Raw genomic sequence first — 20,611 nt, 5'->3', positions numbered from 1 at the left:
TTAGTCAGCTAAGAAGCGTTGTTTAGTCCACTGGTGTTAGCGTAGGTTCGCCTAAGATTTTTGTAACTGATAATGATAGTGCTCTTCAGTGGACGATCTTTCACCTCAACCAAAGTAATATTACACCTAACAAGTTTATCTAACATGAAAGATCCCATACATACAATCTCAAAATAAATCAAAATGGTCCCAACTATCCAAATCTCCTCTATGAATATTAGTTTGTAATGAAAATCTTAACACTACGTCTCATAAGGATTTTATTAGAAAACGAAGACGATTCCTGCTTGACTGCTACCGCTCAAAATTACAAGAAAAACATTCGAAACTTCTATCCCATTGCCGTAATAATCCGATTGACGAACCTATTCTCACGATACCAATGACAAGAAGTGAACAGTTTCGTTGCGTGCGATGGCGACTTGGTTGGTTACCTCTTGGTAAAACCCCCAAGCCTGGCCCCTTCCATCCAAATGAACTCTTTATACGCTCACATAGTTTTTCTTGTTTGCATATGCATAACCGCCTTCAGATGCCCCAAATCTATTGAAGATCCACCCTCTTATCTCTTGAACCTTCTATGACCATCAACATTCCTTATTAAGAAAGTGAGAAAATCAATTGATGTCTGGCTCAGATGCTGGCCTTCCATATGTGCAATTCTGCTTGAGATGGACTATCTAGTTTCACTCCCAAATCCCCGAACCCTCTGACCATCTTGGTGAACCCTTTGTCAATCATCTTCTTTCAATACAACAATGATTTTCTGATAGTTAATTATCATCACTTATACATACACTTTAATATTTTCACTTTTATCCCAAAAAAAGGGGGTTTCTTTCCTTTTTCTTTTTCCATAGCGATCTGATCAGGGCAAAACAGTATGTGCTCATAGGTCACTTTATAAATTTTAATTTATAAAAATAAAAATGTTTAATGGTATTTATAAAGACGGTCACACCTTTTTTTTTTTTAAAAAAAAAGAAGAATAAATTTTCCCATTGTTCTTGTTTTATTTTTGGGTACAGCACAGACTATGATTTATGTTTGTTATTTTAGGATACACACATACATATGTGATATGCTATACTACTAAAATTGTTTCAATGATTAAATAATTTTTTCCCTTTTTTTTTATTATTTTATTTTTCTTTCTTTCCTTTTTCTATATATCATAAAGGTAAAGTATGTACAAATTAATAAAAAAAAAAAGGAAAAAAAAAAAACGGAGCTTATTTGAATACCCAATCAGCTTTAAAGAATATTAAATTATTATACATGTGGGGCAATATATTTAAGGGGAAAGAAGTGATCTTTTTTATAACTTTTTTTTCATATTTATTCATATTATAATACTGAAAAAAGAAGAAAAAAAACATGTCCACTGTATCTTCTAACAAATACAAGTATACTAATAGACCTTCAGGTTCATTAAGTTCTACTTCAACTGCAGTTCAATCTACTGAATCCGATATGTTATCTGTATCAAGTCGACAACGTCAGTCTAAGAAAGATGAGGTAAAGTATTTTTTCCCTTAATCTACTTCTTCATCTCAAAATCTTAAAGTGAGCATGTGTGTATCTTCCTTCGCTTTTAAATTTATTTTAGGCAATTCGTAAAAAGATTGAACAGGAGTTATCAAAAAGAAGAAATAGCTCAACACGTATTAAACAAACTAAAAAAATTGCAGGCACAGTTTCTGCTTTACGACCTGCTCAAGCGCTTACAGTAAGAGAGACAATTTTGGTCATTGAGGCTGCTCAGTTAATGGCTGCGAAAAGAAGTGATTGTGTACTAGTTGTGGATGAAGAGGAGCATTTAAGCGGTATTTTTACTGTAAAGTGATATATGCATTATATGTCCCTATATCTAATTATTGAGTATGTTATAGGCTAAAGATTTAGCATATCGAGTTGTTGCAGATAATTTAGATGCAAGGTATGTAGATAAAATGACTTTTATTTTTTTTTTATTTTTTAGATATATTTTTAATACTTTCCAAAAGAGCAACTACAGTATCTGACATTATGACCAAAAATCCAATATGTGTAACAGCTGATACATCTGCTCAAGACGCTTTAAATTTAATGGTATCTCGTGGATTTCGTCATCTGGTAAGATTTTAAAATTAATATCGATATTATCATTCGATTTTTTTTTTATTGTTAACAAAAAAAAAATAAAAAAAATAAAAATGGAATGAGCATAATTAATTTGTATTATTTATAGCCCGTTTGTAATGAAGAAGGTGATATATTTGGTTTACTTGATATCACAAAATGTATTTATGAAGCATTACATAAAATGGAAAAGGCGTATGGTTCATCACGCAAACTTTATGATGCACTAGAAGGTGTGGAAAAAGAATGGGCTAATAGTCCTGTTCAATTTGTACAATATATGGAAGCATTAAGAGATAAGATGTCTTGTCCTGATTTAACGACTGTTTTGGATTATTCTAATCCTGTCCAGGTACCTGTGAAAGCTCAAGTACGTGAGGTAGCAAAGTTAATGAAAGAATATCATACAACAGCTGTACTTGTGATGGACCATGGTGGATTAGCTGGTATTTTTACTGTGAGTTGTTACCTGTAAGCCTAATTTGTACTAATTTAAAATTATGTTGAATATAATATATAGTCAAAGGATATTGTTTTAAGAGTGATTGCTGCAGGTCTTGCTCCAGATAGTTGTTCGGTTGTTCGAGTGATGACACCTCATCCAGATACAGCTTTACCTTCTACTAGCATTTTAGATGCATTAAAGAAGATGCACGGTAAATAAGCCCATCCTGTTTATTATTATTATTATTTATGAGTGAATTTTTACTTATTATCCTATTCTAGATGGTCATTATTTAAATCTGCCTGTATTAGATGATAATAAAAACATTATAGGTTTAATCGATGTTCTTCGTTTAACCTATGCTACACTTGAACAGGTATATAGAAATAGATATAGAATGAAATGAATGACTCCATGTGACTAATACATGAATTATAATAATTATGAAAGATCAATAGTATTGAAGGGAATCAAGGAGATAATGGAAATAAATTTTGGAATAGTATTATAGCTACTGATAACACTGAAACAGAATCAGTTATTTCAGATTCGCTTTCACAGGCAGCTAATTCACACATGTTTCAGCCTTCTTCACCTCATTTAGAGCAAACACATTCAACAAGAATGGTATCTCCCTTACCAGGCCATGCACCTACTTATACAGGATTAGGAAATTATACTGAATTAACACCCGCTGATTCTGCCTCTGCTGTTCAAGATAATCATTCGACAGTATCATCACACTTGAATAACCACACATTTTCTTTTAAATTTAATTATGGGACCAAGACACATCGATTTCATCATGATACTCATGATTTTAAGGGACTTTTAGAAGTAATTCAACAAAAGATCATGGTCGAACATCTTTCTATTTCACAGTCCTATATAGCAGTAAGTCGTGGCAATAATCAACAAGATGAAGATTGGTTAACGGTAGCCTATTTGGATGATGAAAATGATCAAGTGTTGATGACGAGTGACTCTGACTTATTAGATGCTGTTCAAATTGCTCGTAAATCAGGACTTGATCGAGTTCGTCTTTTCGTTCATGATTCTTTAGCGGATGCTATTGCAGCAGAGCAACAGAAACAACAAGTAGAATTATCACAGCAAGATTCAATCCAATTGAACTCTTCAAGTTCACATATGATGATACCAGATAGTCAACCTACTACTCTAGGTCATCTATTAGATATATCCTCCTCTTCTTTAAATTCTAGTAGTCACACTATAGATAAAGAAGACTATATACAAAAAGAAGAAGAAGAAGAAACAATGAAAAAGAAAAAGACAATAACAAAAAAACGAGATCTATCAAAAGAATACAATTTACCTATTCCTCAGGATATGTTACTACCTGCCGCTATCACATTTTTAGGTGTAGTTATCTTGGGTGTCTTTACTATATCAAAATTAACAAATAGTTCAAATTCACGTTATTAAAAAAAAAAAGATAATAAATTTTGATTTAATATTACAAACATGTAGAGATAATAAACTACCTTCCATTATTTACGCACTGACACTTTTTTTTTTTTTTTTTTTTTTTTTTTTTTTTTTTCTATTCGTTATCTTTAGTAAGTTTAAAGGATTTTCCTGTTTCATATAGCCTTGATAAATTTCATGTGATTTTATTAGAAAAATAAATAAGTATCCACTAAATAAAGCAATTCCGTTCTAATTCCCTGAGAAAAAAAAAAGGAAGCAGGAAGAGAATATTATATGCTTATCACTCTTTACTTATCGATAAACGAACTCATAAATCTATCTTCCTTTCCCAGAATAATAAACATTTTTACGATATACACAAACAAAATCGATTTTCTTTATATATATATATATATAAAAGGTTCATTTCAATATCATTAAAGCTTTTTTTTAATATTTTATAATAGTTATTTTATAAACATATTAAGAGAAGTATGTTGTTGTTGCTTTGATAAGAGGGTTTATATACATTCGAATGGTGTAACAAAAAAGGTTAAAAAGAAAAAAAGAAAATAGATCATCCCCTACTCCTACTTGCTCCGTATATTTCTTCTACTTTACCTTATTATATTTTATTTATATATGCATGTAAACAAAGGAAAAGGGCGGGCATTATTATATATTACGAGAAAAAAAAAAAAGCTTATTATTTGTCAGTACTTCTATCTTAAACTGGTTATTCCGTTTTTTTTTTTTTTTTTTTTTTTTTTTTTTTTTTTTTTTTTTGGAAACATCTCAGGACTATTAAAGCAGCAGCAGCAGCAGCACAAAAATTTGATAATATATTTATCACGTTCATACACATACATACATACATACATAAAGTAACGCGTTTATCATTTGTTACCAATTCTCATTGTAAAAATATATAGATTATACATATTGTATAGCCTTCATTATATAAACATATTTTTCACTGCTTTATGATAAAGTTAGACATTTATAATAGAGGCAAATAAAAACAAAAAAATAAACATCAATTTAACCATGTAAAATTTGTTTATTTTTATTTATTTTTTTATTTTTATTTATTTTTTTTTGTTTTTATTCTTCTTTCCTTCAATATTTATCTTTGTTTTTAAAACGAATTACTTTATACCTTTCCTTAATATAAACATTACAATAATAATAAAAACGACAAGAAGTATTATCTTTCTTTTCTTTTCTCTTCTTTTCTCTTCTTCATCTTTTCTTTTTTTTTTCTTTTTTCCTCTAATATAAAATGACTTTCTCAACTTCAAATCAGTTGCCATATTTGACACTTCCTTTACCTATCGTTTATAAAAAGAATGATGAAGGGTCGTTAAGAGATGATACAATTATGTCAAAAAATATTTTATTACCACCTATTTTAACAACCAATCATACTACTACTACTACTACTCAAGCAGTACCTTCCTTATTACCTGATTATGACTCGCCTTCATGTTCATTTTGTTCTTCTTCTTTACCGTCTTCACCTGAAACCTTACCGGCTTCCTCCTTTCCTGCTATCACTAGTAGCAAAAAGGAGTATTATTCAATTCAATCCCTTTTAAATTCTAGTTCTGATCATACTCCATTTCACCTTGATAAGAAAATAAGGACGAAAAAGAAAATGACACGTTATGTTACTAAACAAATCAAAAAACAACAACAACAACAACAACCAACAAAAGGTTTACGATTATTTTCAAAACAAGTCTGTGACAAAGTGGCTGAAAGGGGTGTCACGACCTATAATGAAGTAGCAGATGAATTGACGGCGGAAATTCGGGGACATGGTCATGACGATGGTGGTTCATCAAGGAGTCGAGCGTTAGTAGATCAAAAAAATATTCGTCGACGTGTCTATGATGCCCTGAACGTGCTGATGGCTATGAATATTATCACAAAGGACCGAAAGCAAATTAAATGGCTTGGTATCCCCACCTCTGGGCCAGGGTTACAGTATCTTAAAGAGGAGATTCAACAAGAGGAATCCCGTCAACAATATCTTTTAGCCTCTATTCAAAATTCAACTCTTCTCCTGGATGATACCCTTCGACATTTAGCTCGTCTAAAACATTTAATTCAACGAAATCATCAACGACGATATACTCAACAATCATGTCATTTACCCTTCTTTATCGTCACTTCTAATCAGCCTATCTATACTGAAGAGTTGAGTCGTGATGGTAAACAAGCTCTTTTAAATCTTGGCTCCTCCTGGATGATTAAACAGGATAGAGACGTTTTAGCAAAATTATGGCCTGGAACTACGACTTTATAAGAAGTTTTTTATTTTTATTTTTATTTTTTTTTTTAAAGAAAAAAAAAACATTACAATCATTATATATCGCTTTCATTATTATATACCCACTTCTTTTCTCCATATACATATACATATATATGTATATGTATATGTATTTACAATCTTTCCTTTATTGCATTTCTTGTGAAATATATATATATATACATATATACACAAACTAAATAGCTCATGCCTATCTACAACCATTTCTTACCTCTCCGTTCTATGCATTTCTTTTATATATTATAATGAATTATATATACACATATTGTATCAAGAATAAAACAAAACAAAACAACAAAAGCTACTTTTAAAATATTTTATTTTATATATACATTTACATATATATACATACATGTATAGATTAACAAAAAAAAAAAAAAAAAAAAAAGGATCTATATTAAGCGGTATCTTCCCAATCACGATGTACTCTTTTTCTTCCATTATTAGCTCCATACAATAACTCATTTTCATCTCCTGATGCTTGTGTCGGTGTTTGTTGTTGTTGTTGTTGTTGTTGTTGCTGCTGCTGCTGCTGCTGTTGTTGTTGTTGAAATGGGAAATTGGTCATTCCTGGACTACTGTAAAGAAGAGCACTCATGGTAGCTGGATCCATATTAAATAGGTTAGCTGGATCAAAGGTGGTTGTAGTAGTTTGGTTAGTGGAATAAGATTGTGTAGACTGTGGTTGAGGTGGTACTGTGGATGTGGAAGAGAGTCCAAATAGTTCGGAACTACTCAAAAAATTGGAATAATTATTCGCATTCGCTGTATTTGAGTCTGGTGGCTGAGATCCTTGAGGTTGAAAATGAGTTGACTGCTGCTGCGGTTGTTGTTGATGTTGTTGTTGTTGTTGCGCCCGTGACTGTTGTTGCTGTTGCTGTTGCTGTTGCTGTTGTTGCTGTTGCTGCTGCTGTTGTTGCTGCTGCTGCTGCTGTTGTTGTTGTTGTGGTGGTGGTGGTCCTGTATTATATGCATTTGTATAGGTATCCGTATAAGATGTTGATGTTGTAATAAATGTATTTGTAGTATTAGGTGTATTTGTATTATTATGAATGCTACCATTAGGATTACTTGCTTGGCTTGGATCAAACATGGCATATATACGATTATCATCACTAGTAGTTCCTGCTGTATTTGCGCCTTGAAGATCGAATCCTATATTCCTTAACAGTAATTGATCCATATCACCCGTTTGTGTAGGCATATCAAAACCCATTAGACTTGTTGTTGGATCGTTCAAAAACATACTAGGCTCTATCATAACTGAATTATTATATATAGCATTTGCTGTTGCCTGTTGTGTTTGAGGCTTATGTAACGATTGCTGTCCAGTAGCAGCAATAGTAGTGGATGAAGATGAAGGTGTTTGTTGTTGTTGTTGCTGATGTAATGCCTGTTGAAACATAGCAGGTGTTAGATGATTAGGTATTCTCATGGTAGAGGAAGAATGCTGTGATTGAGGAGAGCTCATCATGGTATGTTGAGAATGTACAGAAGGTGATAAAGCATCTGTATAAGAAGACTGCGCGGCTTGCATTTGTTGCTGTTGATGAATAGGATGATGTCCATGATGCTGTGTATGCTGTTGCTGCTGCTGCTGTTGCTGTTGCTGTTGCTGTTGCTGTTGCTGTTGTTGCTGCTGCTGCTGCTGTTGTTGTTGTTGTTGTTGTTGTTGCTGCTGCTGATGTGGTATTTGCTGAGGCATTTGTTGTTGTTGCATTGACTGTTGAACTATTTGTTGTTGCTGTTGAATCATTGGATGTGTTTCAAAAATAGCAGGATTAAAAACAGATGAAATAGACTGTTGATTGATAGAATCTTCATTTACGGTAGGCAAATCATTCAAATTTGAAGAAAGACCATTCTTCTTTAAGAAGCCTTCAATACTTTCAATAATTTCACATACCTTATTCATATATACTAAAGGTGAATCTTTAAGTATGTTGGCTGTAATAATCAAATTACGTTGAGCCAAATAAGACACTTCCTTTTCATTAGATAAGGCATTCACTTGATGAATTGTAACACTAGCAATAATACCATCAATTGTATAAAAGAAATGGCACCAACTCAAGTTAGTAGCATAAAGACTTAGCATGCGCGTAATCAAATTAGCTGATTTTGTACAAATATTAAGAGATAGCAAGGCAACAGGTGTAGCTGTTTGGTCCTGTTTAGGTAGGAAGAATTTATGAAGCATAATCCAAGTTGTTTGATATTGAATATTAAGTATCAAACAGGCCTCATCTCTAAATGAACCTGTCTTTTGGAAAACACTAGAATGATTATCAAAATGTAATTCATTGGGCAATTCACCTAACCAATTTGTAAGAGCATTTTCAAGTCTTGAAATAGCAGAAAGTAAAGATTGACCTGATTGTTCAGAAGGTAAATGTTTTGTAATATCCTTTCGAATACGCATAAGTTTAATTGAATAAACCGAGAAATGAATGCGATATCCAGTCTCGTCATCTTCATGTTCAAGACGAACAGGATAATCAAGGTCACAGTCTTTATCATCTACCATTGTAGGACGATTTGATTCAAGAGCAGCACATAAATCAAGCCAATAAGCAGACCACCATAAACGTTTATTTGTTTCACGTTGATTCAAATCAGCAACCATATGCTCCTTCTTATGAAATTTAAGGTCTTGAGCCATACGAATTGCTAAGCCAATATAAAGATAAGCTAAACTTGAACGCTCACTACTTAGTTGATACATGTACAAATTTAATAAAGCATGAATCGTTGTAGGACTACTGATATCAAAACATTTCTTGAGCAACTGACGAGCATTCTTGAAATAAACTTCACCCATTGATGTTGACATCATACCCCCATTTACATTATGATAAATACATCCATGTTTAGATACCCAAGCATTGATAGAATTAGCCAAAAGAGGATCTAAGCCTTCCTTTGAAGTGTATTGACGCATAAAGGCTTCTTTATCTATAATTTGATAAGCAAGAAAACAAGAATGATAACATGTATGCATTAAATTATCTAAAACATCCTTAGGAAGCACTTCATCTGGTGATTTATTTTCTTGTAATATCTTTCTTGCTTCATTATCGTCTACCTCCCATAGACGACCCCCTTTATCATTGCTATCCATCATATTATTATCCAAATAATTTGTACCATTTAAAGGCTTTCTACCCATATTACCAGATAATTTTCCAATCTGTTGACGTCTATCACGCATACCTCCCAAATGATTTGATGAATATGTTGGCGAAGTAGAAGAATTTCCTTCTGGATTAAAAAGAGATGTTGCTGTATCATTATTTATGTTAAGTTGACTAATACCATTTAATAATATTCGATATAAATCAGCTACACTTGCAATATTAGTATCAATCCTTAAACCAGAAGGTGAAAGAGATAATTTCCAAGTAACTGATTGTTCGGATGAAGAAGAAGGAGGAGAAGAGGTAGTCAAAGACATATTATTTGGATTCATATCTGTCATCATCATATTAGGTGTTGAACGACCTGAATCTAGACTATCCTCATTATTTAAAAGACTAGTAGAAGCAAAAGGATGTAAATTATTTTTCATCATGGCAAGTTCCGATTGCATTTTTTGCATTCTTTCTTTTAATTCTTCAACATGATTACCCAATTGGTCAAACGCATGACCATCAACACGACGCGGTGGTGTAGCATAACTGCAAGGCAAACCTGCAATCGCACAACGACCACATGTAGGTTGAACAAAATCACATTTTACTTTTTTTTTACGACAACGAATACACTATGAATAAGTAAATAAATAAATAAATATATTTCACTATATTACAATAATAATAAAATAACTTACTGCTAAACTAGACCTTGGTCTTTTAGGTCTTGTTTGTTCAGGTTGCTTTTGTTGTTGTGGTGAACCATTATTGTCGGGCACAAATACAGACATTTTTTTTTTCCTTTTTAATATTTGTTTGGCGTTATCAAGATAGAAGAATTACCTTTTTTTTTTTTCTAGTTATTTTATATATTACTTTTTAAAATGTATTGTAATGTTATAAGTATAATTACAAAAAAAAAAAGTATGATTTAGAAGAAAAAGAAGAGAGAAAGGGTGAAGTTTAATTAGTATAATAATAGTAAGTAATGGTAACTGTAAAAAAGAGGGAATTAACAAAAGAATTAACTAGTTTGTAAGAAAAAAAATTAAAAATTATAAAGCGTAAAAAAAATATGCATATAGTATTTAAAAAAAAAAAGGTAACTATCGTAAGCTGTTGTATATCTTTATAATTAATAATAAAGTGTGTAAGTCTAATAATATTTAAAGTTTATACAGGAGAATTTTTTATAAAAAAAAAAAAAAAAAAAAAAACTAATTGAAACAACGCGATGTTCATAATACATTAGAACTGCAGGAGAATTACAACATGTAGATCTTATGTACACCCCATCTGTAACTTATTTCGAGTTTGTCCAATCAAGATCAAGAGTATACATCTAGTTTGTTGTGACCAATAAACACGTAGCTGTAAAAAAGTATATGATTTGCCCTAGTCAGCAAAAAAAGTATTTACCAAATCTCTAAGAAGATACTAACTGACCAAGATTGCCCCTCTGTATTCTCTCGTCAGAAACAATGGTATTGCCGTCTCAAAAACAACTCTTTCCTAACAGAAAATATAGATTTTTATAGGTAAATATGCTTAAAAACAAGTTTTATTTGTCTAAATCTATTTTAACTTTGTTTGATCTAAAAGTAATCTCAATTTCATCCAAAAAATATTAACTCTTGATTCATTTTGAATCTTTGAGTTGTGACAAAATATTCATTATAATGATAGCAGAAGCATAGAATTTATTTATTTCTAGAAATAGGCATCTCCTAAATCAATTTTCGTTAATGGTGTCTTTGATAGGGTAGTATTAGTTGGAGTAGAATTATTTGACTTTGGAAATAATTTTGGACTGATAGGAATAATAGGGCTCATTGGTTCTCTGACTATTTCACCACTTGATCCAACTGCTGGCAACTGTAATCCACGTACAGAACTCGAACGTTTCATTTTTGGTCTATGTGTATCTACTGCATCGATATCAACTATAATATACATTATTAATACTAGTGTATATATAGGCTTATATTAAATATAGTATGTATACCTTTAAACCTCTTTTCTTCGCAGCCATATGCTTTAGGGGTCAATTCAATAATAGTATGAAGTGGAATCTTAATATAAGGTAAATCTTCATGCTTATAATTCATAAAGTAAGCATAAATGCATCTCAAAATAGCTTGATGACCAATAATGAGAATGTTTTCATGCCTTTCTAATTCCATTATAATTGGTTCTAACCGAAGCACAACATCAGCATAAGACTATTTATGTATATATGTATATACAAATGTATACGTTATTCACATATATATATGTATATAAATATCAAGTCATTTAATTTATATGTACCTCTCCACCTCTATATCTATAATTAAATTTATCTTCATCACGGTTTGCAAAATCTTCAGGATATTGTTGCTATATATATAAACATATTAGCACACACACATATATATATATATAACAGTCATTAATAATTTAAATATGTATACCTCTATTTCTTCATAAGTCATACCATCACATACTCCAGCATCTAATTCATCTAACGCTTTCCATTGTAGTTTTGGATAATTTAGTAATTCACCTGTTTCAATTGTTCTTTTCATAGTAGAAGTCCAAACAGTTAACTTTTGCTCCTCACCTAAATGAGTCTTGATCAAATCGGGTAGTTTTCTAGCATATAATCTTCCTCTTTTTGATAAGCTTGAATCTCCACCTATTTTACCCAAAAGATTATATCCTGACTCACCATGCTATTAAATATAAATTAGTCCATCTCCCCCCCTTCCATTAAACACACATATATAGAGTTCACTTACTCGACTAAAATAAATCTTTCTTGGTGCTATATGAAGATTCATTAGATAATAAACAATTCTTGATTCCAAGTAGCCTTGAATTTGATTAATAATATTCTGACTACCCACATTAATTAGCTTGATATATGTTAAATCTTGTTCTGTAATCGTTTCGTATTGCTCCTGATAATGATCTATACGTGCTATAAAATCAATAGCTGCTTCATCAGGATCCATGTTTACGTAATCAGGAGAAGATAGTTTAACTTCCTTAATATTGGCTAAAATTAGTGACTCATCTTGACATATAGATTCAATAAATAAGACTTGAATATCTTCTTTTCCTAATCTCTCACGTAGCCATGCTCGCCTTGCTTTTGTACTATTTGTGGCATCATAGATAGCAACAATGCCTTGCTCTTCATTAAACCAAGAAATCATGTCTTTAAGAGCTGCTGCTGCTGCTTCTCGACGATGTTGTTCTCCCACTGAATTATGAGGATCAAAGAAAGTATGGGGTAAATGAACTCCATGTAAATGACGTCGATAATTACCAACATTGAATACTTTAGTCTTTATGCCTAACCATGTAAGATATCTACATACTTTTATGTCATATCATAAAATAGGATTGCACATACATGCATACACAAATATATATAAATACATGTGTATATAATTTAGATATATACCGAAATTCTTTATTGATGTTTTATTTTACCTTTTTGTGAAATATAAGTTTTACCTCTAGCAGGTAAACCAACCATCTATAATAATAATGAGCAAATTGATGTCAATGAAAGTTTTATAAGGAATCTCAACTAAATTTCAAATTATATATTTACAACACATGCTAGTTTAAGATCTAAGAAGAGTATATATACATATATATAAAAGGTAAGTTATATAATGTTAAATATTATAGATCATTACTCATTTACTTGAACTCATTTGGTAATGTACTAAATAGAAGAAAGAAACATACTAACACATTTTTTTTTTAATTGGTACTACATAAAATAATAAGATGACATTTATGGTTAAACAGCCTTTTTTTTTTTTATAACTGGTCCAATCAAGGGTTTGTCCTCTCCCCAATAGTGGTTTTGACTTGCTGAAATGATAGTTTACTGTATAGTACATATGTTTGCCTGGTGACTGAGGAATTAAACTTTCACTTCTTTCATAGATTTTTAATTTAAGGACATTGTCAGAGAATTCGCTTTTCATTTTAAATACCGGCAATGTCCTCCTAGAAGTCAAATCCGCTTCTTGGTGTTTAAAATAAAAAGTAAATTCGCCAACAAAGCACTTTCATTATTATTATTATTATTAGTCTAGGCAGGTACTTTTGAACTGAAATGATGGGTAACAATTAACTCTGATTATCGTCATTTTTTTTACGTCAGAGAACATGATATCACTGACTATATTAGTCTTTTAATATGTATATATACAAATACTTGTTTATATATGTATAATCTTTACTCTAGTATATTAATAAAGATGTCACCTAATAAAGTTTCTATTCATTTACTTTCTCTTTATAACAGTAGTGCAATCATCAATATATCCCAAAAGTGTTAAATGTATTTGGTTTATTTGAAGAGTTGGCATATGAGATTACTTTTGCTTCTAAATTATGATTTTAGAAATAATCGGGAAACTCCTTTACGTAGTGTCAAATCTTTTTGTAGAAACAATTGTATATAGCAGAACAACCCTATTCATCATTCTCTTGTACAGTCTATAGCTACTGCATTAATTATTGATACCCATGCAGAAACAAATGGAAGAAATTTGCCTTTAGAATTATCAATATATCATTCAATATTATGTAGCTAGCTTAAAAAAAATTGTTATGACTATCGAGTAAGGTACAAAGGTTATCAAAAAAAAAAAAAAAAAAAAAAAAAAGATCATGTGTATAGGAAGCACAACAAAAGAGTTTCAATTATTTGAGGTATGTGCATATCTTTGACAGAATATTGCAAGTTTACTAATGGAAAGAGGTTTTAATTAATATCAATGTGATTGAGGTGACTGACAGAAGTCTTTAAGTTAAATATTCCTGAGTCTTATCTTAAGCAATTGGTGAATTAAATTAATATATAGTAAAGAGTGGTAAACTGAAATTGTCCAATTGAGGAATACAAGGTTTCCGAAGGGTCTTGGAAATCTAATACCATTGAGAATTGCTGATAAAGGGTATTGAAAAAAAAAGGTAGAAAATTAAATAGCCATATATTCACAATTAATCATAAAATACAAGAGAGGTTAAGCTTGATATATTAAAATATATATTGTATTTTACGGGTAATTTAATTAAATAAAGCAAGCATACTTTCATTGAAGGTTTCATTGTGTAAAACAGTAACATTTCTTCGTTGCACTAAAATAAAGCAAATATGTGATTATCAAGTATAATTCATCGATTTGGAAAAAATATAATAGGAAAAGAAATCTTTTGTGTAGCGATAAATATACATACATATCAAGTCTTTTATCTTCATGGTAATAGAATATACAGAATTTTTAAGCCTCATGCATGTTTTCTATATTCTTAGGGCTGTTTCTCTTTATTTAACTTTTTAGCCTTCATATACAATAAAATAAAAGGTTCTAAATGATAGTAGTCTTTTCTTTTTATTGAGATTTTTACTATTCTGTTAAATAAATAAAATATTACAGTACGCAAATTTTGTTTACCCACAAAATCGAAGGAAAAAAAAAAAAAATTCCCGTACATTCATATTTGACCATATTGAATACTTTTAGGACATGATTGCTTCATCTAATGATTCACTCGTAATATTTTCATTCTGAGTGCCTAATCTGGGTATACGAACATATGCGTCTGTACCAAATCCTTCCATTGTTATAATCTTGATTTCGCCTCCCCAATATTCAGCATAGACACGACTCATCGGCAGACCTATACCAAGTCTCATATTTATATTTTCATTCAATTTTGCTTCTAATCTTTCTATTTTCTCCATGTTATAATTGCCATAAGTCCATAGATTTTCATAAATTTCTTTTTTTATGCCTTCCCCTTGATCTGATATTCGAAATAGAACATTATTTTCATTTGAACATAACGTTACTTTAATTTCTTTTGCAGAGCTATCGATAGAATGTCGATATGCATTTGATAAAAGCTGATATATAATATATTCTATATGATCCGAGACATAAGTAAATTCTGTGTCTCTACCACTGACATTTATTTTAACGTTAATCACGTTTGGATAAGCGGCTTGGACGAGACGAGTACATTTTGTCAAAATATCATGTGAAGAACAAAGATTAAAGATTGATTTTCTTCTTTTAGAAAGCACCAGGTGATGTTCTGCTAATACACGTCTTGAAATGCGTGACCTAAGTGTTGCGTTCATAAAGATATCTAATTTATCCATCGATATGATGCCATGCTGCTCACATTCATTAATACCTTTTGCAAGTCGAGGAATGACAACGAGATGCGCATCTAATGATTCTTCTAACATTTTACAAAATCGGTCATTTTCTTCTCTAGTCTTAATTTCAGAAATCTTTCGAATCCTCTCAAACGCTTCCCAGTAGAGACTATAAACAGACTCAATATAAGGATTTGTGCCCAAGATATAAGGTAATTTTTGAAATTCCCGAATACGATGTGCAATTCGAATGGGTAATTCTGTACGTATATAGTTGGCAGATTTTAATAATCTTTCTGTATTACAGTGCCGTTCATAAAAGAGCAACTGCCTTAGTGTTAATGGTGTAGGATTTTGTGAACAATACTTATCTAGAGTTTTGTTTAAATAAAAATGTTGCTGATCCAATATGGAATTATTAGAAGTTATTAACGATGGTGATCGAGTTAAAACGGAAGATGTTGCTACATTAGAAAATTGTCGTTGAAATAAATGTTTAGTAAAAGGCTTCAGTAAATTCATTCTAGCATATATATTCTTCTGAACCAAAGAGAAAGAAAAGATAGTAATTATGATACCAAAAAAAAAAAAAAAAGAAAAAGAAAAAGTCAATTGCCTTTGAGAATTACATACTGATTTCTGATTGCTCTGTACAACATATGTGTACTTATGATCTTTTAATTATTAAAAATCATATGTTTTTTCTTTTTGGCATTATTAGCAATAATAATAAAGAGTAATTAATGTACTTGCTTGCTGTTCGATTAAATCATTTATTTACACAGTTTTCACTAAAAGTATACAAACTCTCTTTTTTTTTTTTTTTTTTTTTTTTTTTTTTTTTTTTTTTTTTTTTTTTTTTTTTCAATAGACATCTTTATTAGGTGAGAAAAGAGTTAAAATTCTACTCATTCATGATAAATTCCAACTGCGGCTTTGTGTTACTTTTAACTAAGGATAGTTAGTATTATTTTTACCTGTTAACGATATGATGTAGAAGAGACCCTATGATAAAATGTGATCTACTACTACAAACTGGTGATCTCTACACAACTTAATACAGTACGCTGATAGCATAAAATTAACTGTACATATCATTAGGACTTTGTACTATAGAATTTACTAAACTTTATACTAATTATAAAATAAAATAAAGACATGCAGCATGTGAAAAAAACTTGCGCACAAGTACATATTAGTTTATTGACCCTATCTCTATGCCAATATATAGTATACGTATGAAATATGATCAAGTATTAATTACTAGTGCTTCATATATGCAAAGTGAAATTTAAATGAGTTTGTTCAAGTTTAATTGAACAAAATTATATATTATAGGCCCTGTTATGTAATCAATATAAGAAAAGTAAAAAAAAAAAATAATAGGAGATACTATGTTAATACTTTGTGTCTCCTCCTTTAGCTTTAATAACAGCTTGAATTATTGATGACATGCTTTTGCAGTACGATAACATATCCTCTTTTTGAAACTTATTCCATAATTCATTGATCTTCTTTCGGGTGTGTTTGTTGGATATTTTGCTAATCTTATCTTCAAGTGATATCAAAGGTTGTTTTATGGGATTTAGATCTGGGACTATTAGGCATATAGTTAATACCTTTGTTTAAAACCATTTTCTAGTATATTTAGGATGTGTGTTTCGTGTCACTATCGTGTATCTTCTTTACTCCACCTATAACACTCCAACGTATTCATACATGTAATGTAGTTCGTAGAATATGCGTATAACCTTTGGAATTAACAGTTTTTTATTTTATTTTATTTTTCTATTTTACATGCATAATCTGGTCCTTTGGCTGTCATACTACTACACATCAATAAAGAGTCATCTTCATGCTTTAAGACTTGCCTATAATGATGAGGACAGATAGGATATTATATTATGTACTCTTACTTTGGTACCAACAATATGCCTTTATTTTGGTCAATACCAATATATTGGAATAAAAAGCAGCTGATTAAAAGTTATTACACCATGAATACATATACAAATATATATAAATATACATGAATATATGAATATTTGATGCAAATTACCCTAAAAACTCAAGGGTGTGTCTCGCAAAAACCTCCCTATAAAACTGCCCCTGATATCACTCGATTCATAATGCTTAAGCTTTAGATAAATCAAGTGATTATTTGCAGTTCTATAATGGGTCCTAGTAATGCAGTGTTGGAATATATATTTATGTCATTTTTCCTCAGTGGTAGCATGCATCTTTTTATTCAATAGTCCCGTTGTTTGTTTATTTAAAATTTTTGTTTCTTTGACGGTCTTAAGAATTTTAATCTGATTGTTACTATTTTTTTTTTGTTAGCAAAGAATATGAAACATCAGTGATTTTTAGGAATCACTTCTTCCTTCATAGTGTTCTCACATACTCTCTATATATGCCAATGGCATAGCATAGCCATGGCATAGCATAGCCATAGCATAGCATAGCATAACAGAATATTAACTTCAACGCTAAATACAGATCTAAATGCACCAACTTCAGTAGTGAAGCAGTCTGTCATAAATCTTTTAAACCAATAGCTGTTTCAAAACTCCTTAACCAAGTTAGTCATTGAACAACGAAAGGACTACTTTCCGTATTAGTCGTACTAGAACAAAAAAAATGAGTGTAATTTATGTAATGATATTTTTGCTTTACCTTTTATTGTGAGTTATCTAACTCATGAAAGTTTATAATTATGAAATTATTGACAATTTTCAATTGCAATAATTTGCACTTAAAATAGAGTCCGTCTTTAAAATTATAGATGATAAATAAAAAGTCATTGCGTCAAACAGAGTATTGTTATTTCAAATACTCAAATTTATAACGAATATTCAGTTTATAAGAAGTTATTATTATACTAATGTTCTACAATGTTAATCTATAATATATACATATACATTTATAAATACATACTGATTTAAAATAGACCATGTTTACATATTATACTAATTTGTAATCTTTTATTTCTTTATTAGTTTAATATGTAAAATAATCTATAATTTTTTTTTTTTTTTTATTTTTATTTTTTTTTTTTTTTATACACGCTCGATAACAACAGCAGAAGCACCACCACCACCGTTACAGATAGCAGCAGCACCATATTTAGCTTCCTTATGCTTCAAAACAGAAGTCAAGGTAGCAATGATTCGAGCACCTGAACAACCCAAAGGATGACCCATAGCGACAGCACCACCCCAGATATTAACTTGATCCTTCTTCAAATTTAAGAGCTTAGAGTTAGCACAAGCGACAACAGAGAATGCTTCATTAATTTCATAATATTCAATATCTTCAGGTGTCAATCCAGCATGCATGATAGCTTTAGGCAAAGCAAGAGCAGGAGAGGTTGTGAAGCGATTAGGAGCTTGAGCAGCATCACCCCAACCCTTAACCTTTGCCAAAAGAGGCAAGTTGTATCTTTCAGCAGCTTCCTTGGAGCAAAGAACAATAGCAGTTGCACCATCACTCAAGGGAGAAGAATTAGGAGCAGTTACAGTACCTTCTTTACCAGCAAAGGCAGGACGAACAGCACGTAACTTTTCTTCATTCAATTTTACAATTTCATCATCTTGTTCAATAACACGATCAGGCTTACCGCGACCACCCGATACAACAACAGGGACAATTTCATCCTTGTAGTAACCAGCAGCATGAGCAGCTTGGGCACGTTTGTAAGATTCAATTGCGTAATCATCTTGTTGTTCACGGGTAATACCATATTCAGTAGCACATTCTTCAGCAGCAACACCCATCAAATAATCGTTATAGACATCATACAAACCATCCTTAACAACACCATCAACTACTTCAGTATTGCCATAAACGGAACCAAAACGTTGCTTAGGAAGATAATAAGGTGTATTTGTCATAGATTCCATACCACCAGCAACAATGATGTCGGCATTACCAAGCATGATGGATTGTGTACCCATAATGACAGCTATAATACACATTAATTTACATAAAAGTTGTTTATAAGTATATATATAAATATGTATATATATATATATATATATTACCTTTCATGCCTGAGGCACAAACCTTGTTAACAGTGGTAGCAATAGTCTTCTCATGAAGACCAGCACCGAGAGCAGCAATACGAGCAGGGTTTTGACCGAGATTGGCGGGTAAAACACAACCAAAGACGACTTCATCAACTGCATCAACAGGAACAGTAGATTTCTTCAAAGCAGCTATTTAAAAATTAATAATAATAATAAAAAGTAAAATGATGTAAGATGCATAAAATAACGGCATTTTTTTTTCTTAAAAAAAAAATACATACATTCAATAGCAAGAGAACCAAGCTTAGTAGCTGAAAGAGAAGCTAATGAACCATTAAAACCACCAATAGGAGTACGGCTAACAGCAGAGATATAGACGTCTACACAGAAACAAAATCTCCTTAATATTACTTTGTTATTATCGTACTTTTTAAATAATATATATACCACGACCAACCATGTTTTTTTTTGCTTCAAATAAATGGTATATATTTAATAAACAAGAAAAAAAAAACAATTAAACGCGCCTTTTTTTACAATTTTTTTTATTTTTTTTTTTTTAAGCAGGTCCAATTGAAACCTGTTATAAAGGTTTTACATGTTATTAGGATTTAATACGCAGCAAACTGTTTTACTTATAAATAGTAAAAATAGAAGCTGGTTTTTTACATCACACTATAGGGAGCAACGTGTACTACAGGGACCAGTTCTTTTATTAAATATGTTTTATTATTTATTTGACAGGTACTAAAATAAGATGTTACTATTACACTGCTCAAGTTTCTAATCCTGACATTGAAATTATTAATGAAAAAGGATTATGTAAATAAAATTTTAATATAAAAAGACAATGCTATAATAATATTCATTATGATAAGGAAATAGATGCACTCGTTAAAAATTTGAAATAAAAAAAAAAAGTTAAAGCTTGTACTGTGACAT

General features: G+C 30.9%; 6 protein-coding genes across 6 annotated transcripts; 2 read left to right on the top strand and 4 right to left on the bottom strand.

The window, feature by feature from the left end:
* Positions 1-1,189: 1,189 nt before the first annotated feature.
* BX663DRAFT_511322 (uncharacterized protein) lies at positions 1,190-4,083 on the top strand. The gene is made up of 8 exons (XM_051527875.1): positions 1,190-1,518; positions 1,610-1,837; positions 1,893-1,939; positions 2,007-2,115; positions 2,231-2,578; positions 2,642-2,777; positions 2,848-2,942; positions 3,017-4,083. Exons 1-8 carry the CDS (start codon positions 1,378-1,380, stop codon positions 4,010-4,012), a joined length of 2,100 nt encoding a protein of 699 aa, XP_051382505.1. The 5' UTR covers positions 1,190-1,377; the 3' UTR covers positions 4,013-4,083.
* A 1,528-nt stretch (positions 4,084-5,611) lies between these two features.
* BX663DRAFT_511315 (E2F/DP family winged-helix DNA-binding domain-containing protein) lies at positions 5,612-6,379 on the top strand. Its single transcript, XM_051527874.1, has one exon. It carries the CDS (start codon positions 5,655-5,657, stop codon positions 6,306-6,308), a length of 654 nt encoding a protein of 217 aa, XP_051382504.1. The 5' UTR covers positions 5,612-5,654; the 3' UTR covers positions 6,309-6,379.
* A 350-nt stretch (positions 6,380-6,729) lies between these two features.
* Positions 6,730-10,254, bottom strand: BX663DRAFT_552428 (fungal-specific transcription factor domain-containing protein; the record flags this gene model as incomplete). The annotated part of the gene is made up of 2 exons (XM_051531365.1): positions 6,730-10,095; positions 10,162-10,254. 2 exons carry the CDS (start codon positions 10,252-10,254, stop codon positions 6,730-6,732), a joined length of 3,459 nt encoding a protein of 1,152 aa, XP_051382503.1.
* A 919-nt stretch (positions 10,255-11,173) lies between these two features.
* On the bottom strand, positions 11,174-12,989 carry BX663DRAFT_435441 (6-phosphofructo-2-kinase-domain-containing protein; the record flags this gene model as incomplete). The annotated part of the gene is made up of 6 exons (XM_051523119.1): positions 11,174-11,406; positions 11,469-11,685; positions 11,774-11,842; positions 11,917-12,177; positions 12,244-12,827; positions 12,944-12,989. 6 exons carry the CDS (start codon positions 12,987-12,989, stop codon positions 11,174-11,176), a joined length of 1,410 nt encoding a protein of 469 aa, XP_051382502.1.
* A 2,007-nt stretch (positions 12,990-14,996) lies between these two features.
* BX663DRAFT_531423 (branched-chain alpha-ketoacid dehydrogenase) lies at positions 14,997-17,466 on the bottom strand (the record flags this gene model as incomplete). The annotated part of the gene is made up of 2 exons (XM_051530378.1): positions 14,997-16,012; positions 17,439-17,466. 2 exons carry the CDS (start codon positions 17,464-17,466, stop codon positions 14,997-14,999), a joined length of 1,044 nt encoding a protein of 347 aa, XP_051382501.1.
* Positions 17,467-18,666: 1,200 nt separating this feature from the next.
* On the bottom strand, positions 18,667-20,173 carry BX663DRAFT_511305 (Thiolase, N-terminal domain-containing protein). Its single transcript, XM_051527873.1, has 4 exons — positions 20,117-20,173; positions 19,951-20,049; positions 19,685-19,858; positions 18,667-19,605 (listed from the first exon to the last, which is right to left on the bottom strand). The coding sequence occupies exons 1-4, from the start codon at positions 20,127-20,129 to the stop codon at positions 18,701-18,703; spliced, it is 1,191 nt and encodes a 396-aa protein (XP_051382500.1). The 5' UTR covers positions 20,130-20,173; the 3' UTR covers positions 18,667-18,700.
* Between the last annotated feature and the right edge of the window lie 438 nt (positions 20,174-20,611).

Source organism: Cokeromyces recurvatus, assembly GCF_025118155.1.
Source record: "Cokeromyces recurvatus strain NRRL 2243 chromosome Unknown BX663scaffold_14, whole genome shotgun sequence".
NCBI lineage: Eukaryota > Fungi > Mucoromycota > Mucoromycetes > Mucorales > Mucoraceae > Cokeromyces > Cokeromyces recurvatus.
Note: the sequence above shows the minus strand (reverse complement) of the source record. Positions and strands in the feature narration are given on the sequence as shown.

Coding starts and splice junctions, on each gene's coding strand:
- BX663DRAFT_511322 (XM_051527875.1), top strand. CDS start 1,378: ATGTCCACTGTATCTTCTAACAAATACAAGTATACTAATAGACCTTCA. Junction 1,940..2,006: donor GCAGATAATTTAGATGCAAG/GTATGTAGATAA, acceptor ACTTTCCAAAAG/AGCAACTACAGTATCTGACA. Junction 2,943..3,016: donor CCTATGCTACACTTGAACAG/GTATATAGAAAT, acceptor TAATTATGAAAG/ATCAATAGTATTGAAGGGAA.
- BX663DRAFT_511315 (XM_051527874.1), top strand. CDS start 5,655: ATGACACGTTATGTTACTAAACAAATCAAAAAACAACAACAACAACAA.
- BX663DRAFT_511305 (XM_051527873.1), bottom strand. Junction 19,859..19,950: donor TGGTTCTCTTGCTATTGAAT/GTATGTATTTTT, acceptor ATTTTTAAATAG/CTGCTTTGAAGAAATCTACT. Junction 19,606..19,684: donor TTGTGCCTCAGGCATGAAAG/GTAATATATATA, acceptor TGTGTATTATAG/CTGTCATTATGGGTACACAA.